This window comes from Pogona vitticeps, chromosome 14, assembly GCF_051106095.1.
Source record: "Pogona vitticeps strain Pit_001003342236 chromosome 14, PviZW2.1, whole genome shotgun sequence".
Lineage (NCBI taxonomy): Eukaryota > Metazoa > Chordata > Lepidosauria > Squamata > Agamidae > Pogona > Pogona vitticeps.
This window is the reverse complement of record NC_135796.1, coordinates 3,327,119-3,346,570: the sequence shown is the minus strand read 5'-3', so window position 1 is coordinate 3,346,570 and position 19,452 is coordinate 3,327,119. Positions and strand designations below refer to the sequence as shown.

Sequence of the window (19,452 nt, the reverse complement as noted above, 5' to 3'; positions counted from 1 at the left end):
AGATAGTAGCAATAGAATGAAGAAATGTCTGGATCATTGACATTGCAATTCCAGCGAATGCCAGATTTGAAAATAAAGAATTGGAAAAACTAACAAAGTACAGAGACCTAGCCATCGAAACATCTCGCCTCTGGAAGAAACACACTTCAGTAGTCCCCTTAGTCATTGGGGCTTTGGGAACAATATCAAGGAATTCCACGCAGTACTATAAGTGGCTGAAGATCTCAGAAATCACACCATTAGAGCGACAAACCCCGGCAATATTAGGAACAGCATACATACTGCGTAGATATTCAATAGATACTTAGGTTTTTGGTTAACACTTGTATCTGTTATATAATACCAGTCAATGTTTTTATAATTTTGACTGTGCCTGGTGAGAACTTTAAAAACTGCAACAACGTTTATTTGAAGACACATTGATCTATATCCTCAATTTCAGCAGACTGCAGCCCTCCAAGCAAGTTTACCCCAAACAAAAGCCGCTAGTCCTTAACAAGCGCAACAAAATGTATAATGAAAATAAAAGCAGAAAATTGCAAGAACTTTGAAGACTAACAGGCAGCTAAAAGGAGCCTTAAGAGTCTTTGTTCTAAGTTGTGAGCCGCCCAGAGTAGACTATGTCTAGATGGGCGGCATATAAATGCAATAAATAAATAAATAAATAATTTTTTTGGTTTTCCTCCACTCAGACCTCCCAAGTAAACAGTCACTTCCCATCAGAACCGACTTATGGAGACCCTAAGAGAGATTTCAAGGTAAGTGAGATGTTTAATTAGTGGAATTGGTTAAAACACTCCCTAAAAATCTCCTATCACTTGAAAACTATATGAGGTCCTTAAAGGGCCTCCCGTTCTAAAGTCTTTGAACCCACGTGTTCCTGACTGGGTCTCCCCGGAGCCGAAATAAGAACAGAAACAAAAATTCAGAGGTGCTAGAGAGACCGCGAATTAAAAGGATAGGGTTCCTGGTCTTTTTAATCGTTGCTTGGAAAAGGAAATTTAGCTGGTGCATCTTTTCATGCATATTTGTTATCAGCTGCAGCCAGCTTACAGGGGTCCCCAACCGAGTTTGGAAGGAATGAAAGATATTTAGGAGCGGTTCGACCATCCCCTTTTCTCGCTCCGGGGAGTCTTCCCGGCTGACGGGCGGCGATTTGAAGCCGCCTCTCCGGGGTCGCCGCTTCATCCACAACAACGGAAGGGGATATTTTCAACGGAGCAGTTTTTAATGCAAGCGACAGGGGCTGAAATGTCCTCCTCCACCAACACCCCAGAGCGTCGCCCCCTTTTTTCTCTCCCCCTCTGCAAGCTAAAAAAAAAAAAAGGTGGCATAAAGATCGCGGCGCCTTCCCCTCTCGCGCCCAAGAGGAGCCTTGCGCGCGAGTCCGGAGCGCACGCTCCTGCAGGGTGGTCGAAAGGCCCGCCGCCCCTGCGCTGGTTGGCTCGGGTGGAGGCGCGGCGCCGAGAACCGCCTCCTCCTCCGCCCGGCCGCCTTCCCCGGCGTGGGCTGGCCGAGAGAGCGAGCGAAGATGGCGACGCGGGCGGCGGCGGGCGGGCGGCCCTGGCTGCTGCTGCGGGCGGCGCTGCGCGGCGGTGGAGCGGGCCTGGTGCGCGGCTGCGGAGCCCGGTGAGCGGCAGTGGAGAGCCCCCGAAGGGAGGGAGGGAGGGCTGCCTCCGTCCCCCTTCCTCCCCGGGTCCACCCCTCCCGCGACCCTGCGCGCTCTCAGCCCCTTCTCCGAGCCGCGCCTCTGAACCTGGCGCGCGATCCTCCGGCGCGCCTCCCGCCTGCGCGCCCTGCTCTCCCAGGAGAGGGGTCCGGGGGCTCGAGCCGCCTCCGCGGAGGGGGTGCCCACCGCTGGGGAAGCCCCCTTGCCCGCCCCGGCAGAGACACCTGGGGGGGGGTCGCCCCTGTCGTTCTTCCCCTTGGGATGCGCCCTCCGGGCCCTTTCCGATTTCTGGCACCCTTAGGAATCCATGGTGTGTAGGAAGTCCCCCTCTGAGCAGCGTCTCTGCTCGCTCTCCTTGAGCTGAAGGCCGTGGGTGCTTGGGCGAGCCCATGCCTCTCATATGCAGGATTCCTCTTTTCCTCCTCCTGCTGGCTGGCTTTTGCTCTGGCTTTTCTCATGACCCAGAGAGTCCAGATTTGACATGCTTTGGACTCCCCTTATTCAATTTTTCTGGTGACTCGTGGTTTTCTGTAGGGAGGGGAAATAACCAGGAAGGTGCTTCTTAAAATCTTCGGTTTGCTTGCTTGCTTGCTTTGGAAAGCCATGGCCTGGAGCTGGAGACGGGCTGGTTGGCTTGCTCTGGAGCACCCGCTTAATTAAGCCCTGGGCCTCTGGCTTATCTTTTGCACCCTATTATGTTCCCCGTAGCCAGACCTCTGGGGCTTCCTCACAAATTGGGGCTCGGAGGTCATGCTTTTTCTGATTCTGTACCTCTCCCTTTACCGGCGGCCCCTGGTCGGGACCTTAAGCCTCTGGGCCGAGGCCAGGCTCAGAAAAAGAAAATCCGTTTCCCCTGGAGCAACAGAAACAAAGACGAGCCTGAAAGCCAAAGAGGAGATCAGGCAGTCACGGGGCATGCCAGCCAGCCCCTCCGAAGTTTGGGGTCGGTAAGGGGGGGAGGGTCCCCAGGCTGCCACCCCTGATTTCTTTCCGAAGACCATTCTCTGTGACTAGAGACATTTGGCCTTTTCCTCCTTTGCTTGGGGCAGAGTGTCACATCTCCCCTATGTCTGCAACCTTATGATTTCAAGGCTTGGGCTTTAAAAACTATTTTCAGTTCACCCTACAACTCCTGTGATACAGTTGGTAGCATTGATGAGTTGGAAGGGAACCCCCAAGTGTCATCTGCCTCAGCCCCCTACCCAAACAGGGAATATTATTAATATCATTTAAATTTCTAGGTGTCCTGCTTTTTAACAGTCGTGTCTACTGTCTTGGATCCTAAATCTGGGATAATGAGAGATTTAAACCCTGTAAATATTTGGCACGTGTCTCTGCTGGTTTTTTAAGTGTGTAAATAATGATATAGTCAATTTTAGGGGTTCTTTAAGTTCTCTCCTCTGCAGAGCCAGAGGTTGGGAGTTTGAGACCCCACTGTGTGCTTCCAGGGAGAAAAGCCAGCCTGGGTGGCCTTGGGCCAGCTGCACAACAGTCCCAGGGCTCCCCCTAGAGGAAGAGAAGGGGATACCACTACTGAGTATTCTCTACCTGGAAACCCCTGAAAAGGGTCACCATAAGTCAGAATTGACTTGATAATAATAATTATTGATAATGATGATGATGATGATGATAGTAAGCTAGACACCTTCAGATTTTCTTCACTAGTTTTTAATGGCTTTTATGATTTCATGTCAGCTTCTTGAGGAGGACTCTTTGGCCTGAAACATAGCTTGAAAGTCTTTCAGATAAACAGATAAGTTGGTCCAGAGCAGTAATTCATACGGAGGTGCAACAGGGAACCTCTTTTGAAGGCAGATATTTCTTTTTACTGAGGGTACAAGGAGGCAAGCCTGGAGTCTTAAATTAAGCGCAGATACAACTTTTAGCTTCCTGGTTAAGTAGCTATTTTGGGCTCACCAGAAACTTGATGTTTTAAAATATTTATATATTTGTTTCGGGGGGGATAGGGACCTTTAGGAATTAAGTAGCCTCCTTTACATATAGAGTGTCCAGCTGTCATCTTGGAGACCAGGTTCAGCTGTGAAACTCTCATGGGACCAGTTATTTTCTTTCTCCTCCTGACTTTGCATGGCTGTTGGGAAGATAAAATGGGGAGGAGAAGATGCGTGCTTGCTGCCTTGAGCTTCTTCAAGGTGGCATAAATGTAACCACAGTAGGGGCCCCTATCCATGCAATCAGTATCCGCAGTTTCACTTATCCATAGTCTGAAAATATTTAAAATATTAAAGGAAAAAATCCTAGAAATGTGTAATACTGTATATATATTTTCACCATGTATTTACCAGAACTGGTCACTAGAGGGAGGCAGAGACCATGCTATGCATTCTTTCGGTAGTGGCTAGTTCTAGTAATTTTACATGGTGAAAATACTTTTTTCTGCATTTTTCTTTTCTTTTACCATGCTGTGTGTAGCGTTCACTATTATCAGTTTTCAGCATCCACGGGTGGGGGGCTTGGAACCAATTCCCCCCCCCCAGAAATGGGGGGCTTACTGTAATAAATAAACCAAGATTGCTGGGTTACCGTGATTGCTGGCACATCATTCTGTTCCTTGTGACTAAAGTCAGATAAACAAATTACGAACTCCTCGTTTAGCATCACGTCCAAGCCTGAGCTCCTTGTTTGCTTGCTCAAATACAAACAAGGATTCCAAAGCCAGAACTAACGATTGTTTGATCAACCAAAAGTCCTGATTTCCTTGGAATGCTAGGCAAGCTATTTTGTATTTGCTTTAGCCAGCTATGTTAATGAGAGAGCAGGCAGCCGGGAGTAGAGGTTGGTCCCCGGAGACCCTGACCACCTGGGTGCTTTTGAATACTTCTACCCACACAGAAGGGATCGCGTTGCTGAGGCTCACTGAAGAGAAGGCGGTTGGTTGCACATCTGGCCATGCCCCCAAGTATCCGGCTGGAACAAACCCAGCTAGGTGCAATTAGCCATGACAGCCTCCAAAACTTCCCTCTGCATAAATATCCCATAGAGAGCTTCTGGGACCAGAGGTCTACCTGATACCTGGCATTCAAAGTTAGGAGCATCCGCCGTGCCCCCTTCTTGCCCTGCCTTCTGTGCTGACATGGCATGAGCCATTGGCCTTGATGAAACCTGTCCACACCCTTTCCCCCCAGCCTGAGGCCCTCCAGAGGCAGCCTTCATCCTCCCTAGCCCCGGTTGTGGACAGCGAGAGGTGGAACCAAACACATCTGGAGGATGTGTTTCTCTTTGGCTCGCAGTAAAGCAGATGCTGAAATAGCCACAGCCTCTGAACAGGATTTGAACTCGTGGGCAGCCCTGGCTGGGTTGTCCAGGAGCTTTGTTTATCCAGTCTTTCTCAAAGTTAATGAGTGACCAGCGTTCGGGCAAAGGTCTTGGCCGAACAGAGATCCTCTCTCCTCCTTTTCAAATTTTCCTTTCTAGTACCTCTGCTTCAGTGACGCTCAACCAGTGGGTCTGGCCTCCAGGGGTGTTGGGGCTGAATTGGTGCATGCAGGCGAGGCCCAAGCAGTTGGGAAAAGTGTATGCAATAATATAATATTACACACACACAAATATACCTGTACCTTTCTTAATGTACAGCTCATTACTCCATCTTCTTGATGTTCACTGGGATGCTTTGTTCCTAAATTGGCCAAAACTTGGATTTGGGGTTTTTTTTAGTCTTGATACTTCATATTTTAAATATAATTCTTAGGAGGAGGCAGCTGTGAAGGGGGTGATGAGTTAAATACGTTTATCAAAAAAGGGAGCATGAGTGTCAGGAAGATGAGCAACATGTCTTTCACTGGTATCTCACGCAGGGTTTTACGACATTACTTTTCAGGCAGTAACTCCCTTGATCCATACTGTCAGGGAGTTGATTCCAGGAGATCTTGTTGTCAAAAAAGTTATTTATTTTATTTATTTTTTTCGGCTTTTACCCCGCCCATCTAGATTCAACGAATCTACTCTGGGCGGCTTAGAATCTGAATCCAAAACAAGAATTAAAACAAACAAGTTACATTTCCAGTTCAAATCATAAAGCAGAGGCAGAGAATGGCCTCTGAGCGATACATTCTCTGGGGTTTTGTAGGGCTGCACTTTTGAGCCAAAGGGATGGGAAAAATCACTCGGTTTTTCATTTTGCAAGTAAATGCGTAGGAGTTTTTTTTTAATGGAAACGCGGTAAAGAGAGAGGCTTACTTAAAACTGATGTGTAGCATTAGTTCTCGTTTCACCTGTCTCTTATTCTTCTGTTACAACTGTGGTGGACTTTTATTATTTTTTAAAGAGAGACTCAAAACCTATATAATAGTTCTGTGTTAGGATTCCCAGCCAGCATGGGGGGAAATATACCAGAGACTGAAAGGTCTTTGTTTTTCCCTGGTGGTGGTTGTTTTTTAAGACCTGCAGGATGAAAGGTGGGAGGCCGTGGGTAGAGTCCTCACCTTTTGCCCTGGACAAGCTGGGAAGGGCAGTTGATTTTGGAGATGCCCCGTCAGGGGGTTGCCTCTGGGTTAAAGCGGTAGTCCAAGAAAGCAGAAGCTGGCTTGGCCGGTCTCCACACTGCAGTGTCACCTAGTGACAGCGAGCATTGATGGCAGTCAATTAACAGCAAAAAAAAGATGACTGAATAGGATGAGGTTTTATTGGAACAGGAAGAGTTGTCCCATCATTTCCCATCACAGAAAAGAGCTGGAAAAGGTTCAGGAAAGAGAAACCCAATAAAATGGAGGACCACAAGATAGGCTGGCTGGGACAGAGAGAGAGGAAATGTTGGGTTTTTTTCAGACAACAAGTCCCAGTATCCTCCTGTCTGAGCTGGCAGGGGGATCCTGGGACTTGTAACTCGTCCCTTCCCACCACCACCACCACCCGGGCTGGGAATGACAGGAAGTGTCATCAAACCCATGCTGGGGTTTGCAAGGGGTTTCCTCCTCAGTATGAACTTATTCAAAGTTTAAAAAACATTTTCATAGAACATTTTTCAAAGGTTTGAAACACGGCAACTCCTAGTGTTCAATGATTCTGATTTTCAAAATGCAAGACAGGGTGAAATTTTAGCATGCAGAAAATCAGTGTGATTGAATATAGATAAGGGTTTTTTTTTAAAAAAAATTGCAATTTAGATTCTGGATTTATTTGGCATTCATTTCCCTTTCCACGTTTTCCTTGTATCATGTACCTAAATTTTGTCACAGATTAATTTTATGAAACTGATTCATTTTAAAGTGGGAAATTTTGTACAAGAAAAATATAACTGTGGGAATATTTCTCCCCATAGCCTCTTTTCCTAAAGATCCATACAACAGTATCACCTTAGACGGGGAGATGCTAGTTTTCTGATGATGAAGCTGGTATCTTATTCTAAGCCCCTCACGTATTAAGAGACCCCTTCTTATCCCTTAACTTCTTTAGGAGGAAACGGGGCTAGAGGAGAGAGGGGGGGAGAATGACATGCAGAAGTAGGTCCTGCTGGAGGAAGTAATCATACGTTTTAAAAACAATTAATATAATCAGAAGAAGAAGGTTATGGAGATGGATCACGAGAGCCTCTAGGAACAAAGAAGAGTAACAGGGCGTACAAGAGTAATGAGCTTTGCAAACCACCTCCTGGCCTGATCGCCTGGAGGTAGTTTCTGTGCCCCTATAGGCGACCAGAGGAGCCATTATTTACAAGCTTGCTCTGGATGCCTGCATTCAGAGATAACCTGTTGTGTATTCCCTGCCTGACGTTTTGTTCCTTCTTCCAGGGATTATTCCAAAGACAGTAATGAAAGCAGCTGGTTCCGCTCCCTTTTCGTCCACAAGGTGGATCCCCGGAAGGATGCACATTCCAACCTCCTGTCCAAGAAAGAGACCAACCACCTGTACAAGATCCAGTGTGAGCTACTATGGAACATTCATTCCTATACAGTGGGATCCCCATATCCTCTGGGATCAGTTCCAAGATTTCCTGCAGATGCTAAAAACATAGATTAAAGTGGTGCCTCATTTTACGATTGCCCCGCATTACGACGAATCTGCTTAACGATCTTTTTGCAATCGCAATTGTGATCGCAAAACGATGGTCTAAATGGGGGGATTTCGCTTTGCGATGATCGGTTCCCTGCTTCGGGAACTGATTCTTCGCAAAATGACGTTTTTAGAACAGCTGATCGGCGGTTTCAAAATGGCTGCCGGGTAATTAAAATGGCTCCCCGCTGTGTTTAGGGACAGATTCCTCACTATACCAGCAGCGAAAATGGCCGCCATGTGGAGGATCTTCGCTGGATGGTGAGTTTTTACCCCATTGGAACGCATTGAATGGGTTTCAATGCGTTTCAGTGGGGTTTTTTTTTGCTTTACGATGTTTTCGCTTAACGGTGATTTTCCTGGTATGGATTATCATCGTTAAGCGAGGCACCACTGTATAGTGAATGCTATTTTAATACCAATCCCTATACTGTACATAGCATGGCCTGTGGCTCCCTCTAGTGGCCAGTTCTGGAAACTTCAGCTTTAGAAATACATATTCCCAGGATTTTTCTTTTAATATTTTTAATATTTCCAGACCATGGATCAGCGAGTCCATGGATACTGATTCCGTGGATAAGGGGGTCCTGCTGTATTGCTTTTCCCTTCTGTGTTGTTGCACACCTGCGTGTTTGTGGGCGAGAAGGGAGGAAGGCTTGGCCTGCAGACAAGGTCCAGCGTTCACAGGGTGGTTACAATTTGGTGTCACTTTCGTATTTTCTGGAATTTGATCTTCTTTCATCAAGGCCATGAGATGAGGAATGCTTTGTGCTTGAGCAGAAAGAGTTTGAGCATCCTCTTTGTGACCAGAGGAATAAAAACCAGACCCTCGTGAAATCTAGAAAAGTCTCTTTGATCCTGCGAGTCCTGGTCTCACTATACCACTGATGCTGAGTAGCCACTTCCTTGTGCTCCTGCTCTCCAAAAGAAAGGGACCGGAAGCTCATCTCGTCAACTGGCAAGTTGGCCAAAAGTTACTAGCGGTTGCCAGTCGTGTGTGAATTACTTTCTGCTCTTTGGAAAATATGCTTTCAACCCGTTTTTTTTAATCACTCTTTTTTCTTTTGTTTCAGTCCATAATGTGAAACCTGAGTGCCTTGATACTTACAACAGCTTAACGTAAGTGTCTCCTCATTCCACACACAAGGGAATCTGTGATTTCTAGGAGAGATCTCTCTGCAACAGTTAGTCCATTGTAAAAAGCAGTGGAGTAAAAGCAAAAATCAAATTCAGCCCCTGAGAAGTGCAACAAAATGTTGCAGTATATATGTCTGCTATTCAGTGTCCCAGGTAGCAGGCCACTAATCCAGTTCCTCTCCTCCTCCCTCTGCAACACAAGATTTTACCCTCCTTGTTTGGACGTTTGTGCCCAAATAACACATTCTGTCTTCACTAAAATGATTTTGGGGGGGGGGAATTTATTTATTTATTTGTTTGTTTATTTATTTATTTATTTATTTGATTTGATTTGATTTGATTTGATTTGATTTGATTTGATTTGATTTGATTTGATTTGATTTGATTTGATTTGATTTGATTTATATCCCGCCCATCTGGTATTTTTATACCACTCTGAGTGGCTCTTGATGTTGTTCCCACCCGCCCACTTAAAATGTTATATTTCTGCAAAGAGTGGAATACACATGCTAAATCTCTTTCACTTACCATGAAGTGAACTCGTCCATGAAAGCTCACATTAAATATATAAAAGTCTTTTAGGTGTCACCACTTTTTTTTTCTTTTACTTTTTATTTCTCTTTCTTTCCTTTTACCTATAAGGCTTCCACAGAGTAACCCGGCTACCTCTTCTACAACTTTCTCCCTCAAAGGACCCTGCCTTTCTGTATCAAAACCATTCAAGTCACTCATTCAAACAAGACAGTAAAAGGGATCTTTGACTGCGCTCTTCAGAGTGTGGGATGAGTGTGCATGATCCAGGAAGCCAATAAGGAAAGAGGTGTGGATTTAAAGCCCCCGGATCTTCCTTTCTTGTGGGTCAAAACAGTTGTTCTTTGTGCACATATGCAAGTTTGCTGTGGCCACCACTCAGATTTTAGTTCTCGTCTGCCGCCTGGCATAGTCACAAAGCCCTCTTTCCTCTCTTAGTGTGACCCACCGTGCAGGAATAAAAGTGAGGATGAAGTGGGAGCAGGAAAGCTCCATTTCTGGTCAGGGAGAATAGAAGTGTGACACATAAATTACGTAATATGATGAGGGTCTCATGGGGGAATACATGGCCAGGTAGGAGTTCCACAGGCTCTCCAAAAAAATCTGAATAACCAGCTAGGAATTAAGATGGGCAAGGAACCCACCTCACCTGTTGATTTCCCGTCTTCCTTCGCAGGGAGCAGGTGCTTCCGAAGCTGCATTCTGATGCCGATTACCCCTGCGACCTGGTTGGCAACTGGAATACTTGGTATGGTGAACAGGACCAGGCAGGTGAGGGGGTGGGGGGCAACTCACCAAGTTGACCCGGGGATTCTCTGTTATGCTATTTTTATCCATTTGCTGGTATTTATTTTAGCCTTGGAATGTTGCTTTTCAGGTTTTTTTTTAAAGCCCTCCTTTAGCTGCATTGATGGCAGTGCCAGAGCACTAGCAATACCTAAATTAGAGGTATTATTGAAACATGAAGAAAGAAACAGCAGCTTAACTGCATGTGGGGGATGCTTTCCTTGCGCCTAGTGCAGGAGCAGGCAAGCTCGGATGATCTAGGGCCGTCTGTAACCTGCGTGGGACCTTAGCAGGCTGCACATCCCACCCACCTCCAAACCAATTCTTTTTAAGGTGTAAAGCTTGCAAATGATGCACTCCCATTCATTGGATCAGTAAAAGCTATTTCCTGTCCCCTGCAAATGTTCCTCAAGCTGACTAAAACAAGGAAAAAAAAGGGGGGGGAATCAAGAAATGGGGACCAAAAGCCACTATTTAAAAAAAAACAGAGAGAGATGCATGTAAACTCATGAAGTGTTGGCCACATACTGTCTTTTGGGGGAGAGAAACACAGCTAAGGATGCTGGGAAGCTGTTGAGGGTTGTAGGTAGGCCTAATCCTGCGCTGCTGTAATGACAAGAAAGTCAACCTCGTGGGCGGCACCGCTCCTCCTCTGATGTCATGCTAGGTGGGAACAGCAAGCATCCAGAAGCTTGGTCCTTCTCTTGAGAACAGGAGCGGATGAATTTGTCAGCTTTGGTTCCTCTCATTTTTCTGACAAAGTGTATTTGGACCTGATTCTACACACACACACACACACACACACACACACACACACTGTATTTGGACCTGATTCTACACACACACACACACACACACACAATGCGAAGACTTGTAGATACATTTCTTTATCATGTGATTTCCCCCCCCCCCAGTGTATTTATTTATTTAAAATACTTTTACCCCACCTTCCTCTTTAAGAAGTACCCAAGGTGGCTTACATCTTTAAAAGATGTATGTAAAGAGGTATAAAAGGTGTATGAAAAGACAATATATAAAGCAAAAAACAAATACAGTCAACCCTCGACTTACAAACGGCTCTAGTTACAAACATTTCGACTTACAAACCGCTCTGATAGAAAAATATTAACTCGACTTGCAAACTTAGATTCGAGTTATGAACCGGGAAAAAAAACATATGGGAGGTAGGGAAAGCATTAAATTTGAACTTTCAGTTAACCAAGGTCTACCCGTATCACCCGTGTGAATCAGGAGGTGAGGCTGAAGAACCTGACACCAAAAGAGGCCCAGAAGGAAAGAACTAGAAACTGGGCCTTCTCAGCGGTGGTTCCTCATCTCTGGAACAATCTCCCTCTGATGATTCATGCGGCCCCTTCGCTGGGTATCTTAAAAAACCAACTGAAAACATGGATGAACCTAAAAGGGGGGACAAAAGTGGGAGAGTCATTCTGGCTTGCAAAGCCTGGGTCAATCAGCACAGCATGCTTTAAAACGTGCTTTAAAATTGGCTTCGTTGGGAAAAAAAAAAGATTTCAAAAGTGCTTTTAAAACTGTTCTCTGCCTCCCCCCTCCTTTCCTGAACTTTTCTTGACCTAAGAAAAAACAAGAAAAAATATCCCCCTCTAGTGGCAGAAGGCGGAATAGCAGCTTCCCATTAGTTTCTATGGACGGAAAAGAGCAGATACGGATTAAATGATTTTCAATGCATTCCAATGGGAAATGCAGATTCGACCTACAAACTTTTCGACTTACAAACTGCCTTCCAATACGGATTAAGTTCGTAAGTCGAGACCCCACTGTATACCAATACTGAGGATCAAATAAATACCACACTAAAAGACAGTAAACCAAAGTATATATATTTTGAGTGTCTCTTTTGCTAATGGTCACATCATTGCCAGATTGTTTTCCATATTGTAGCACATTCTTGTGTGTCATGTACACAGTTGTGTTCACTTTTTGTTCCATGCCAGGGGGTGGGTGCATCTTATCTGCTTCAGCAAAGGTCTCGGGACAGTTTCAAGGGAAAGGGGTCGAGCTGGGTCCGGCTTTTAGACCCCGGCCGGGATCTCGGCAAGATCGTTTTGCCTCTGGCTGTATGTGTGGCCTCGTGAGGATTTGAGGAACTGGAGGTGCAGGGATTTGCAGTCGAAGCGATGGAGATATGTACTGGGAACTCACCTGAACTGAATGCGGGAGACCCATTTTTCCTCTTCATTTTGTAGTGCACCTCTGGCGATTCATCGGAGGTTACCCGGCCCTCATGGACTGCATGAACAAGCTGAAACAGAACCAGGTATTTAGTCAAAGGCTTCCTCTCCTCTGCATTCCTGTTCGGGGCGAGGAGGGGAGCACAAGCACTGCCTGTGTGCCCGATGGTGTTTGTAGTGTGGCATTGCAGCCTCATGGAGCTTGGGACTCGTTGGGTCATCAGATTCTTTAGCCTACGACTCCCGTCCGTCTGACCCAGCAAGGAATGGTGGGAGATGTCGTTTAGAACACGGAGAGGGGCAGAGATTCTCTCATATCTTCTTCCTGGTATCGTGGCCCATTTTTATGGATGGTGTCCTCTCACCATGAACGTGAGCCGGCTGTCTTCCCAGGTGTGAGCTTCTCTTTTTCCCTCTAGGAGTACATGGAATTCCGGAAAGAGAGGAGTAAAATGCTTCTTTCCCGAAGGAATCAGTTGCTGCTGGAATTCAGCTTTTGGAACGAGCCTCTGCCCCGAAGTGGGCCCAACATCTATGAGCTGAGAACGTACAAGCTGAAGGTGAGCTGGGGTCGACCTTGCTTCCAGGACTTGGGAACGGCAATGTATTGTAGGAAAGAAGGAAACGGTGGATATTTGTATTGCGTCTGCCCAAGAGATAATAATAATTATATGCCGTCAGGACAGTTCTGACTTATGGCGAACCTCTTGGGGGTTTGAGTTAGAGAATACACAGGAATGGTTTACCATTTCCTCCTCCTGGGGAAACTCTGGGACTGTGCAGCTTGCCCAAGGCTACCTAGGCTGGCTTCCCCCCCCCCAGAAGACACAGTGGGGAATTGCACGTCCAGCCTCTGGCTCCGCAGCCAGAGACCTGTCCAGCCAAGCTTAGACCAAAAGAAATTGATTTGTTTTTCTGGATGTTTCACAAATGTCTCACAAGCTCACTGTATTTCTAAACGAATGATGGGGTGATGATAAGGAATGTCTGCATACACTGGCCGAAATCTTACTGCAAAATAAGATGCACTTGAAGGGGAATCGTGCAAGCAGTCTGAACCAGAATATTGTCTGTCATGTGCTGAACGTGCAACCCCTTGCGCAACTTGATAGTGGCGCAACAGAGAGCAGGGGTGCTTGTATACACCGGTTGAGCAGTATCCAGTCCCTGCTACACAAGACCGGTAGGATTCCAGCCATGGTTAGATGATCTGCCCGTCCAGCTTCCTATTGTTCTTCCTCTCCCATTTCCTGCTAGTTCACCTCTTTGTAAGTGCTGGGAATTGGCCATCGCCTCATTTGCATGTGAAATCAGTTCTCTGTCTCTGAGCTGGAAATCACATCCGGTGATGGCAGGATTCAGGCAGCACAGCAGCACCTTGCCTTGTGCAGCCCTGCATTGCTTTGTTGCAATGCACTGGCTGAGGTGGTCATTTTGTGGTGCTTGTTGGAGGCCCCGTCTGCCTGAAAGGACCGACCAGAGCTCCAGGAAAGCGAGGGTCTAATCTTCTGGCCTTCTGGCCAGACCTGGGGGTTGGTCTACCCCTTTGTGGTGGAGGGAGACCGGACCTCTGGAAGTCCTGCCATAAGGCATCATGCGAAGCTTCCCCATTTAGTGCTGATTCCATTGGCACTCCGCTTCCCGGGAATGTGTCCAGAGCACTGCGTGCAGGGTACCAGCCCTGCCCATGTTGAATCAGACGTCTGGATCGGGAGGGACCCCAAATGCACCAGACTGGCACAGCTCTTCAAAACCTGCCCTCCTGGTTGGTCAGGGCTTCCCCAAGTCTTTGCCCTTCAGGGGACCGGGGGGGGGGGGCTTGCTTTTGAAGTTTTGAACCCGGGCTCTCCAACCTGCCCTCACAGTCCTTTCCTTCTGCTTTCAGCCTGGCACCATGATCGAGTGGGGAAATAACTGGTAAGCAGCAAATGCTTCAAGGACCTTTTATCCCTCCTTTGCCGAAAAGATCCGTTTCCTTGGGGAGCTTGTAAACCTTCAAGAAGAAAGATCTTCTGGCACAAGGAACTCACGTATGGTTTAGGCGGAATAATTTCTCCCTCTCCCAAATTCCCAGAGCCAAGGAAATCACGCAAGAAACAATCCTTGAGCTTCCTTCTTCTCCAATATTTCTTTGGCTTGCTTAGCTTCCCTCTCTCTTAAACAAGGGAGGTGCCCGAGGCTAGTGGTGGTGGCTACTGGTGGCCCACTGGAAGTTGTGGGGTTGGACCTCCCATCAAGCCTACCTAGCCTCGCTGGGGGTGAAGGATGATGGGAGTTGTAGTCCAGCAACATCTGAGGGGGGTCACAAATTGCAGACCTCCTGCCCTGGTTTCAGAAGAAAGAAGGCTTGGCACTGGGATGGCCATCACCAGACCCGCAAGAAACACAGGCCAAGGGATTTCAAAGGCAAGAAGCTCGAAGTTAGTCCAGCCGTGAGAGCAAACGTACTTTCTCCAGGTGGAATCCGAAGAGACAAAAAAAAATATTTGCAGAAGACTAGCAGTCCTATCGCTGGGGTGCGAGGAGACCTACAGACACGTGTTGTTTTTTTCCTGCCCAGTTAGAGCCAGTGCGGTGTATCTCTGCCATACGCAGAGACACTTGTCTGAGCCACCTTGCTGAGGTGCAGCAGCCATTTTTGAGAACTCTGCACATGCTCTAAGGCAGCTGCAGCTCCCCTGGAGGAAAGCTTACAACACTGTGGGCTCTTTGCCACAGGAGGAACGCTAGTGGTGGAGGACATGATGGAGATGCATGATATTTATTATACTTCATTTGGAATTGGGGGATAGAGATGCATGGATTAGCTTTCATATTTCTTAGACTAAAAATCCTATAATTCCCCATTTTGGGAGTTCGACCTGACAGACACCTGAATGAGGCTGACCTAGGAGAAAAGGCTCCAACTGGAAGGCTTTGAGTTCTAGTTACGCCCAGCTCCTCCGAGCTTCCTGTTCCTGCCTTGGCACTAACTGGGAGCTTTCGTTTTGAACACGAAACTCAGTGGAGGCAGCTGAGACTAAAAAACTTCCAGGAAAATGTGTATAAGTCTGGCAGAATTCCCAGAACGAGAGGTTATGGGGCAGGTACTCCCAAGAAATCTAAAAATCCTCTTCTCAAAGACAAGCTTTTCTCCCTCTCTCTTAAGAATTCACTTGGGCCCTCGCTGGTACTTTGTGATGAGAGAGGCGAGGGAAAAAGTTCCTGCAGGCAATGAGTTGGCCATGATGTGAACCAAAAAAAAAGGTTGACTCAATGAGTCTTGCACCTGCTTTAGGCACGACTCTGCTGAGCGCCCCTGAGCCGCCTGAGTCATAGGCAGGAGGCCGGTCCTGCTGTGCTTTGACAGCGTCAGACCGCTGGCCGCTTGCTTTTTATCTAAACGCCCCAGCAATGACCGACGACTGTGTTTATCCTTGGTTTTGGATCACTGTTTCCTTTCCCTCTGGATTTATCAGGGCACGGGCCATTAAATACCGCCAAGAGAACCAGGAAGCCGTCGGCGGCTTCTTCTCCCAGATTGGAGAGCTCTACGTCGTCCACCACTTGTGGGGTAGGTGGCCGTTCAGAAAAAGACCTGTCGTCGGGGTGAGCTGGGCAGTTGGGGAACCTCTGCTGCCTCTCCCCCTGCTCGGGCGTTCGGTGTCCTTCTGGACAGAAGCATAAATAAACCATGATGGGAAGGGCAAGGGCCTTAAGAGCTGAGTGTGCGGGACTGCGCCCCCCCTTTTTTGCCACTTGCAAATTATCTCGCTTAGGATTGGCCTTTGGGCAGTAAACACAAGTTTCTAAGTCTGATACCTCGGAGACGAAAGGTTGTGCGAACCGCGTCTCTCTGACACAAATGTACTTTTCAGCCTTATTATGACAGGTTATCTAGATCTATTGTCCCGAATCCTCACAACCGCACTCCTTTGAAGATGCAGCCAAATGGGTCCTTCCAGTTTCTGTGTTTGGTTGATTTCTTTGTTCTCCTTCTATCCCACTTCCCCTTCAGGGGGTTCTCAGGGGATCACATACGCTTTTTCCTCTCCCTCGTTTTATCCTGCCAGCAACTTCATGAGGCCACTAGGCTAGGTGGAGGGGAACACGACATGGACCCGGGGCATCCTGGCCAGAGTCCGGCCGATGCCAGACTGTTTCCCCTCTCCTGGAAGCTCCCCTTCCTCCATTCAGGTGGGCGACTGGTGGCACACCCAGTCTTGAAACCACTGCAGCCATGGATGCCGGGGGGGAGTAAACATACACAACCACTCTTGTGAGATTATGTAGGTAAAGAGGATTTGGGCCCCCTATGAATTTCCTGGCTTAGTGGAGACTTCAACCTGGCTGTGTTGCATTCTCGTGAGGGCTTGTCAGCTCCTACAGCGTTGGTTCCATTTTTATAAGCATCCCCATGTTAAGGTCATCCACTCTCCTCCGTCCAGCTTACAGGGACCTGCAGTCTCGCGAGGAGACCAGGAACGCAGCCTGGAGGAAGCGTGGCTGGGATGAGAATGTTTACTACACAGGTGAGAAAAAGCCTCCAGGAGGTCCCTGAGATTGGACTCAAGCTTTTCCTACAGCCAGCCTCCCCCTTGTTTCCTCCTCCTTACCGGTTTTCCCCTCACACAACAGAACAGAAATGTCTTGGGTTGCAGTTCCCATCGTCCCCAGAAAGCCTTTGGGGTGGGTGGGGGTTGTAGCATAACACCTCCGGGGACCACCAGCTTTGAAACGGTGGAAGTTCTCCTTTCCAGGAGACTTGACTTGTGCCCGGCCAGCAGGCTTCCGACATAAGGACCGAAATATTTTAGAATTCCCCAGCCAGATGTTGCTGGATGTTGTTACCCTTAAATTAAAATTTCTGGGCTCTGTGCCAGCTGTGCTCTCACTGCTGTGGCGTCTCCATCGGTTTTTCACAGATTCCCGTCTTGGGGTGCAGGCTGGCCACTCCTTTCACCCCCAGATTGGGAGAATAGGGTTGAGCCCATCTGTCAGAGAAAGAGGCCTCCTGCCCGCTCCCTCCCTGTTCCATCTCACAGCCGTGTCTCCAAAAGACTTCTCTCACACACATGAGATTCCATGTGCAATGGAGAGGATGCCGGTCTGGATAAATCATGGGATGAAAAAGGGAAAGGATGGCGCCTCTCTTATCCCAGAGGCTAGAATGCATCCTGAGACAGATCCTGGTCTTGCAAAGAGTCCTTGGGAAGGATGCTTGGTGAGTCTTCCCCCCGCACACTTCATTGCAAAGGGACTGCTTTTGAGTTTTTTTCTCTGTTTGCAGTGCCTCTGGTTCGGAGCATGGAATCTCGGATCATGATCCCCTTGAAGATCTCCCCGCTGCAGTGATCCTGTCTCCTTGTGCCTAACGCTCTCTGTGCACCCACCTCAGCAGTTATACAGGAAGAAATGAGTTTTTCCATAAGGCCCCCCACCCCAATCTCTTTCCATTCCCTTTCCAAGCTGCTCTCTCCCTTCTTTCTCATGTCACTCTGGTTGGAAAACACACAAGTATATATTCCCCCCCCCCAAATGGAAACAGTGTTTGCTGAACTTTCCTGTCCGATTTGAGCTAAGACATCATCCTTGCTCTGCTAATGGGGTCGACGTGGATGAACAGAGCATACACCCAGTCCATTGCTATGGATTGAGGGCCTCATCTGGCCGGGTGCTGGAGGGCCATTTTCTGAATGCCAGAAGCACCTTTTGGATCCTGGAATGCGCTCGCTTTTAGTTTTGCTTGCACCTCTGCTCTGTGTCGCAATCTTTTGTAGGGAGAGCAACCCATCTCTGGTTCCTATGCAGAGTCTTAGGTTTGCCCCCTTGAAGCTCAAGTCCCTCCTGCCACTGCAGGGCGCGCCAGCCATTGTTATTGACAATTTTGCTCCGGGATGCCAAGTCCTCCCCAGCATAGCAATATTTTCCTTTCCTACGTTGAGGTCTGAGTTGAATCGCCATGCTCTTCTGTTAAGGGCTTCGGGTCCAACTGCCCAATGATACGAAGCTCCAGAAGGTCACCCTGAACCCAGCAAGAGGAGGGGCCCCGTTGGCCTACTCCAGTGCAAGGATTGAAGGAGACTTGTGTCTCGGTGCAAGGTTGTATTGGAGAGAAATTCTTAGTCATTCCGTCTCCTGATATTTTCATACTTGCTGTTCCATGTGACTTCAGTTGCTTTCTTTCACAAGTTCCTCCCAAGTCTAGAGAGAGTGTCGTCTGCTTACAGAGCTACACAGAAGCACGGCGCTTCCGTACGAGGCCCTGTGCTTTGCAGAGTTGTCTCAAATGTGGCTCTTCTAGGTTCTCCCTTTTTTTCACTTTCCGACTAGCCAGGAGCCAGTTGGAGTAACCAGATATCCGAACACAGATCCTCCACTGGGCCTTGTCGAAATGCCAAGGAAGTCATCGGGGCCCAGCTGTTTTCTCCCCTTCCCAAAAGCTTTTGGAAACTGGGTGGGCATTTTTAATCGCAGCCAAGGTGGGCCTGCCTTTGAGCACCCTCTCCAGCCCACTGTCCCAGCAGAGGTACGTGTCACAGGGTGGCGCTTTAGGAATGCATAACAAAAGTTGTTGCCCGCTTCCATCTTCTCCCCCAGCTGGTTTCACCACGGTGGCCTCGTTGTGAAGCAAGAAAGCCTGGCCTCTGAGTTGAAAGGGGGCCTCTTCTCTCCAGGCAGGGGTGTCACAAACAGCCTTAGCTTTTTGCAAGAGCCATCATGATAGGTGGGATCATGAAAACGTGCTTGTCAATAAACAGTGTTCTCCCCTTTGGAGGGACCTTGTAAAACTGTCTTGAACGGCAAATACAATTAAAATATTTAATATACCAAGACTTATGTGTGAGAGGGATACGTGATTTAGCAAACATGCATGGCCGTTCTGTGAGAATCCTTTGAAATGTGGAGCTCTGTATAGGAGCAGAAGGGCCAAATTACACCGGACACTGAGCTTGCCTTTAGAGGAGCCCATGGCATGGTCGCTATTCCATGCCCTGAGGATCAGAGTGGGAGATGAAGCTGCAGTTTTCTTCTGGCGATCCGTCACAGAGCAAAGCATCCCGAAATGTAAGATATGGAGGTGAAGGATAGCTTGTGCTCTGACAAACACATCTTTCACCATTTAAGGAC

At 47.7% G+C, this 19,452-nt stretch overlaps 1 protein-coding gene across 1 annotated transcript; it reads left to right on the top strand.

Annotated features, from left to right (window-relative positions):
* The first annotated feature begins 1,474 nt into the window (after positions 1 to 1,474).
* NIPSNAP1 (nipsnap homolog 1) lies at positions 1,475 to 19,157 on the top strand. Its single transcript, XM_072983104.2, has 10 exons — positions 1,475 to 1,629; positions 7,417 to 7,547; positions 8,752 to 8,797; positions 10,023 to 10,117; positions 12,358 to 12,428; positions 12,762 to 12,902; positions 14,228 to 14,259; positions 15,801 to 15,895; positions 16,770 to 16,853; positions 17,612 to 19,157. The coding sequence occupies exons 1-10, from the start codon at positions 1,532 to 1,534 to the stop codon at positions 17,674 to 17,676; spliced, it is 858 nt and encodes a 285-aa protein (XP_072839205.2). The 5' UTR covers positions 1,475 to 1,531; the 3' UTR covers positions 17,677 to 19,157.
* Positions 19,158 to 19,452: the final 295 nt, after the last annotated feature.

Bases quoted from the DNA above. Each gene is read 5' to 3' on its own strand.
- NIPSNAP1 (XM_072983104.2), top strand. From the start codon at position 1,532: ATGGCGACGCGGGCGGCGGCGGGCGGGCGGCCCTGGCTGCTGCTGCGG. The intron at 8,798-10,022 runs GTAAGTGTCTCC...CTTCCTTCGCAG, and splicing joins GATACTTACAACAGCTTAAC to GGAGCAGGTGCTTCCGAAGC. The intron at 16,854-17,611 runs GTGAGAAAAAGC...CTCTGTTTGCAG, and splicing joins TGAGAATGTTTACTACACAG to TGCCTCTGGTTCGGAGCATG.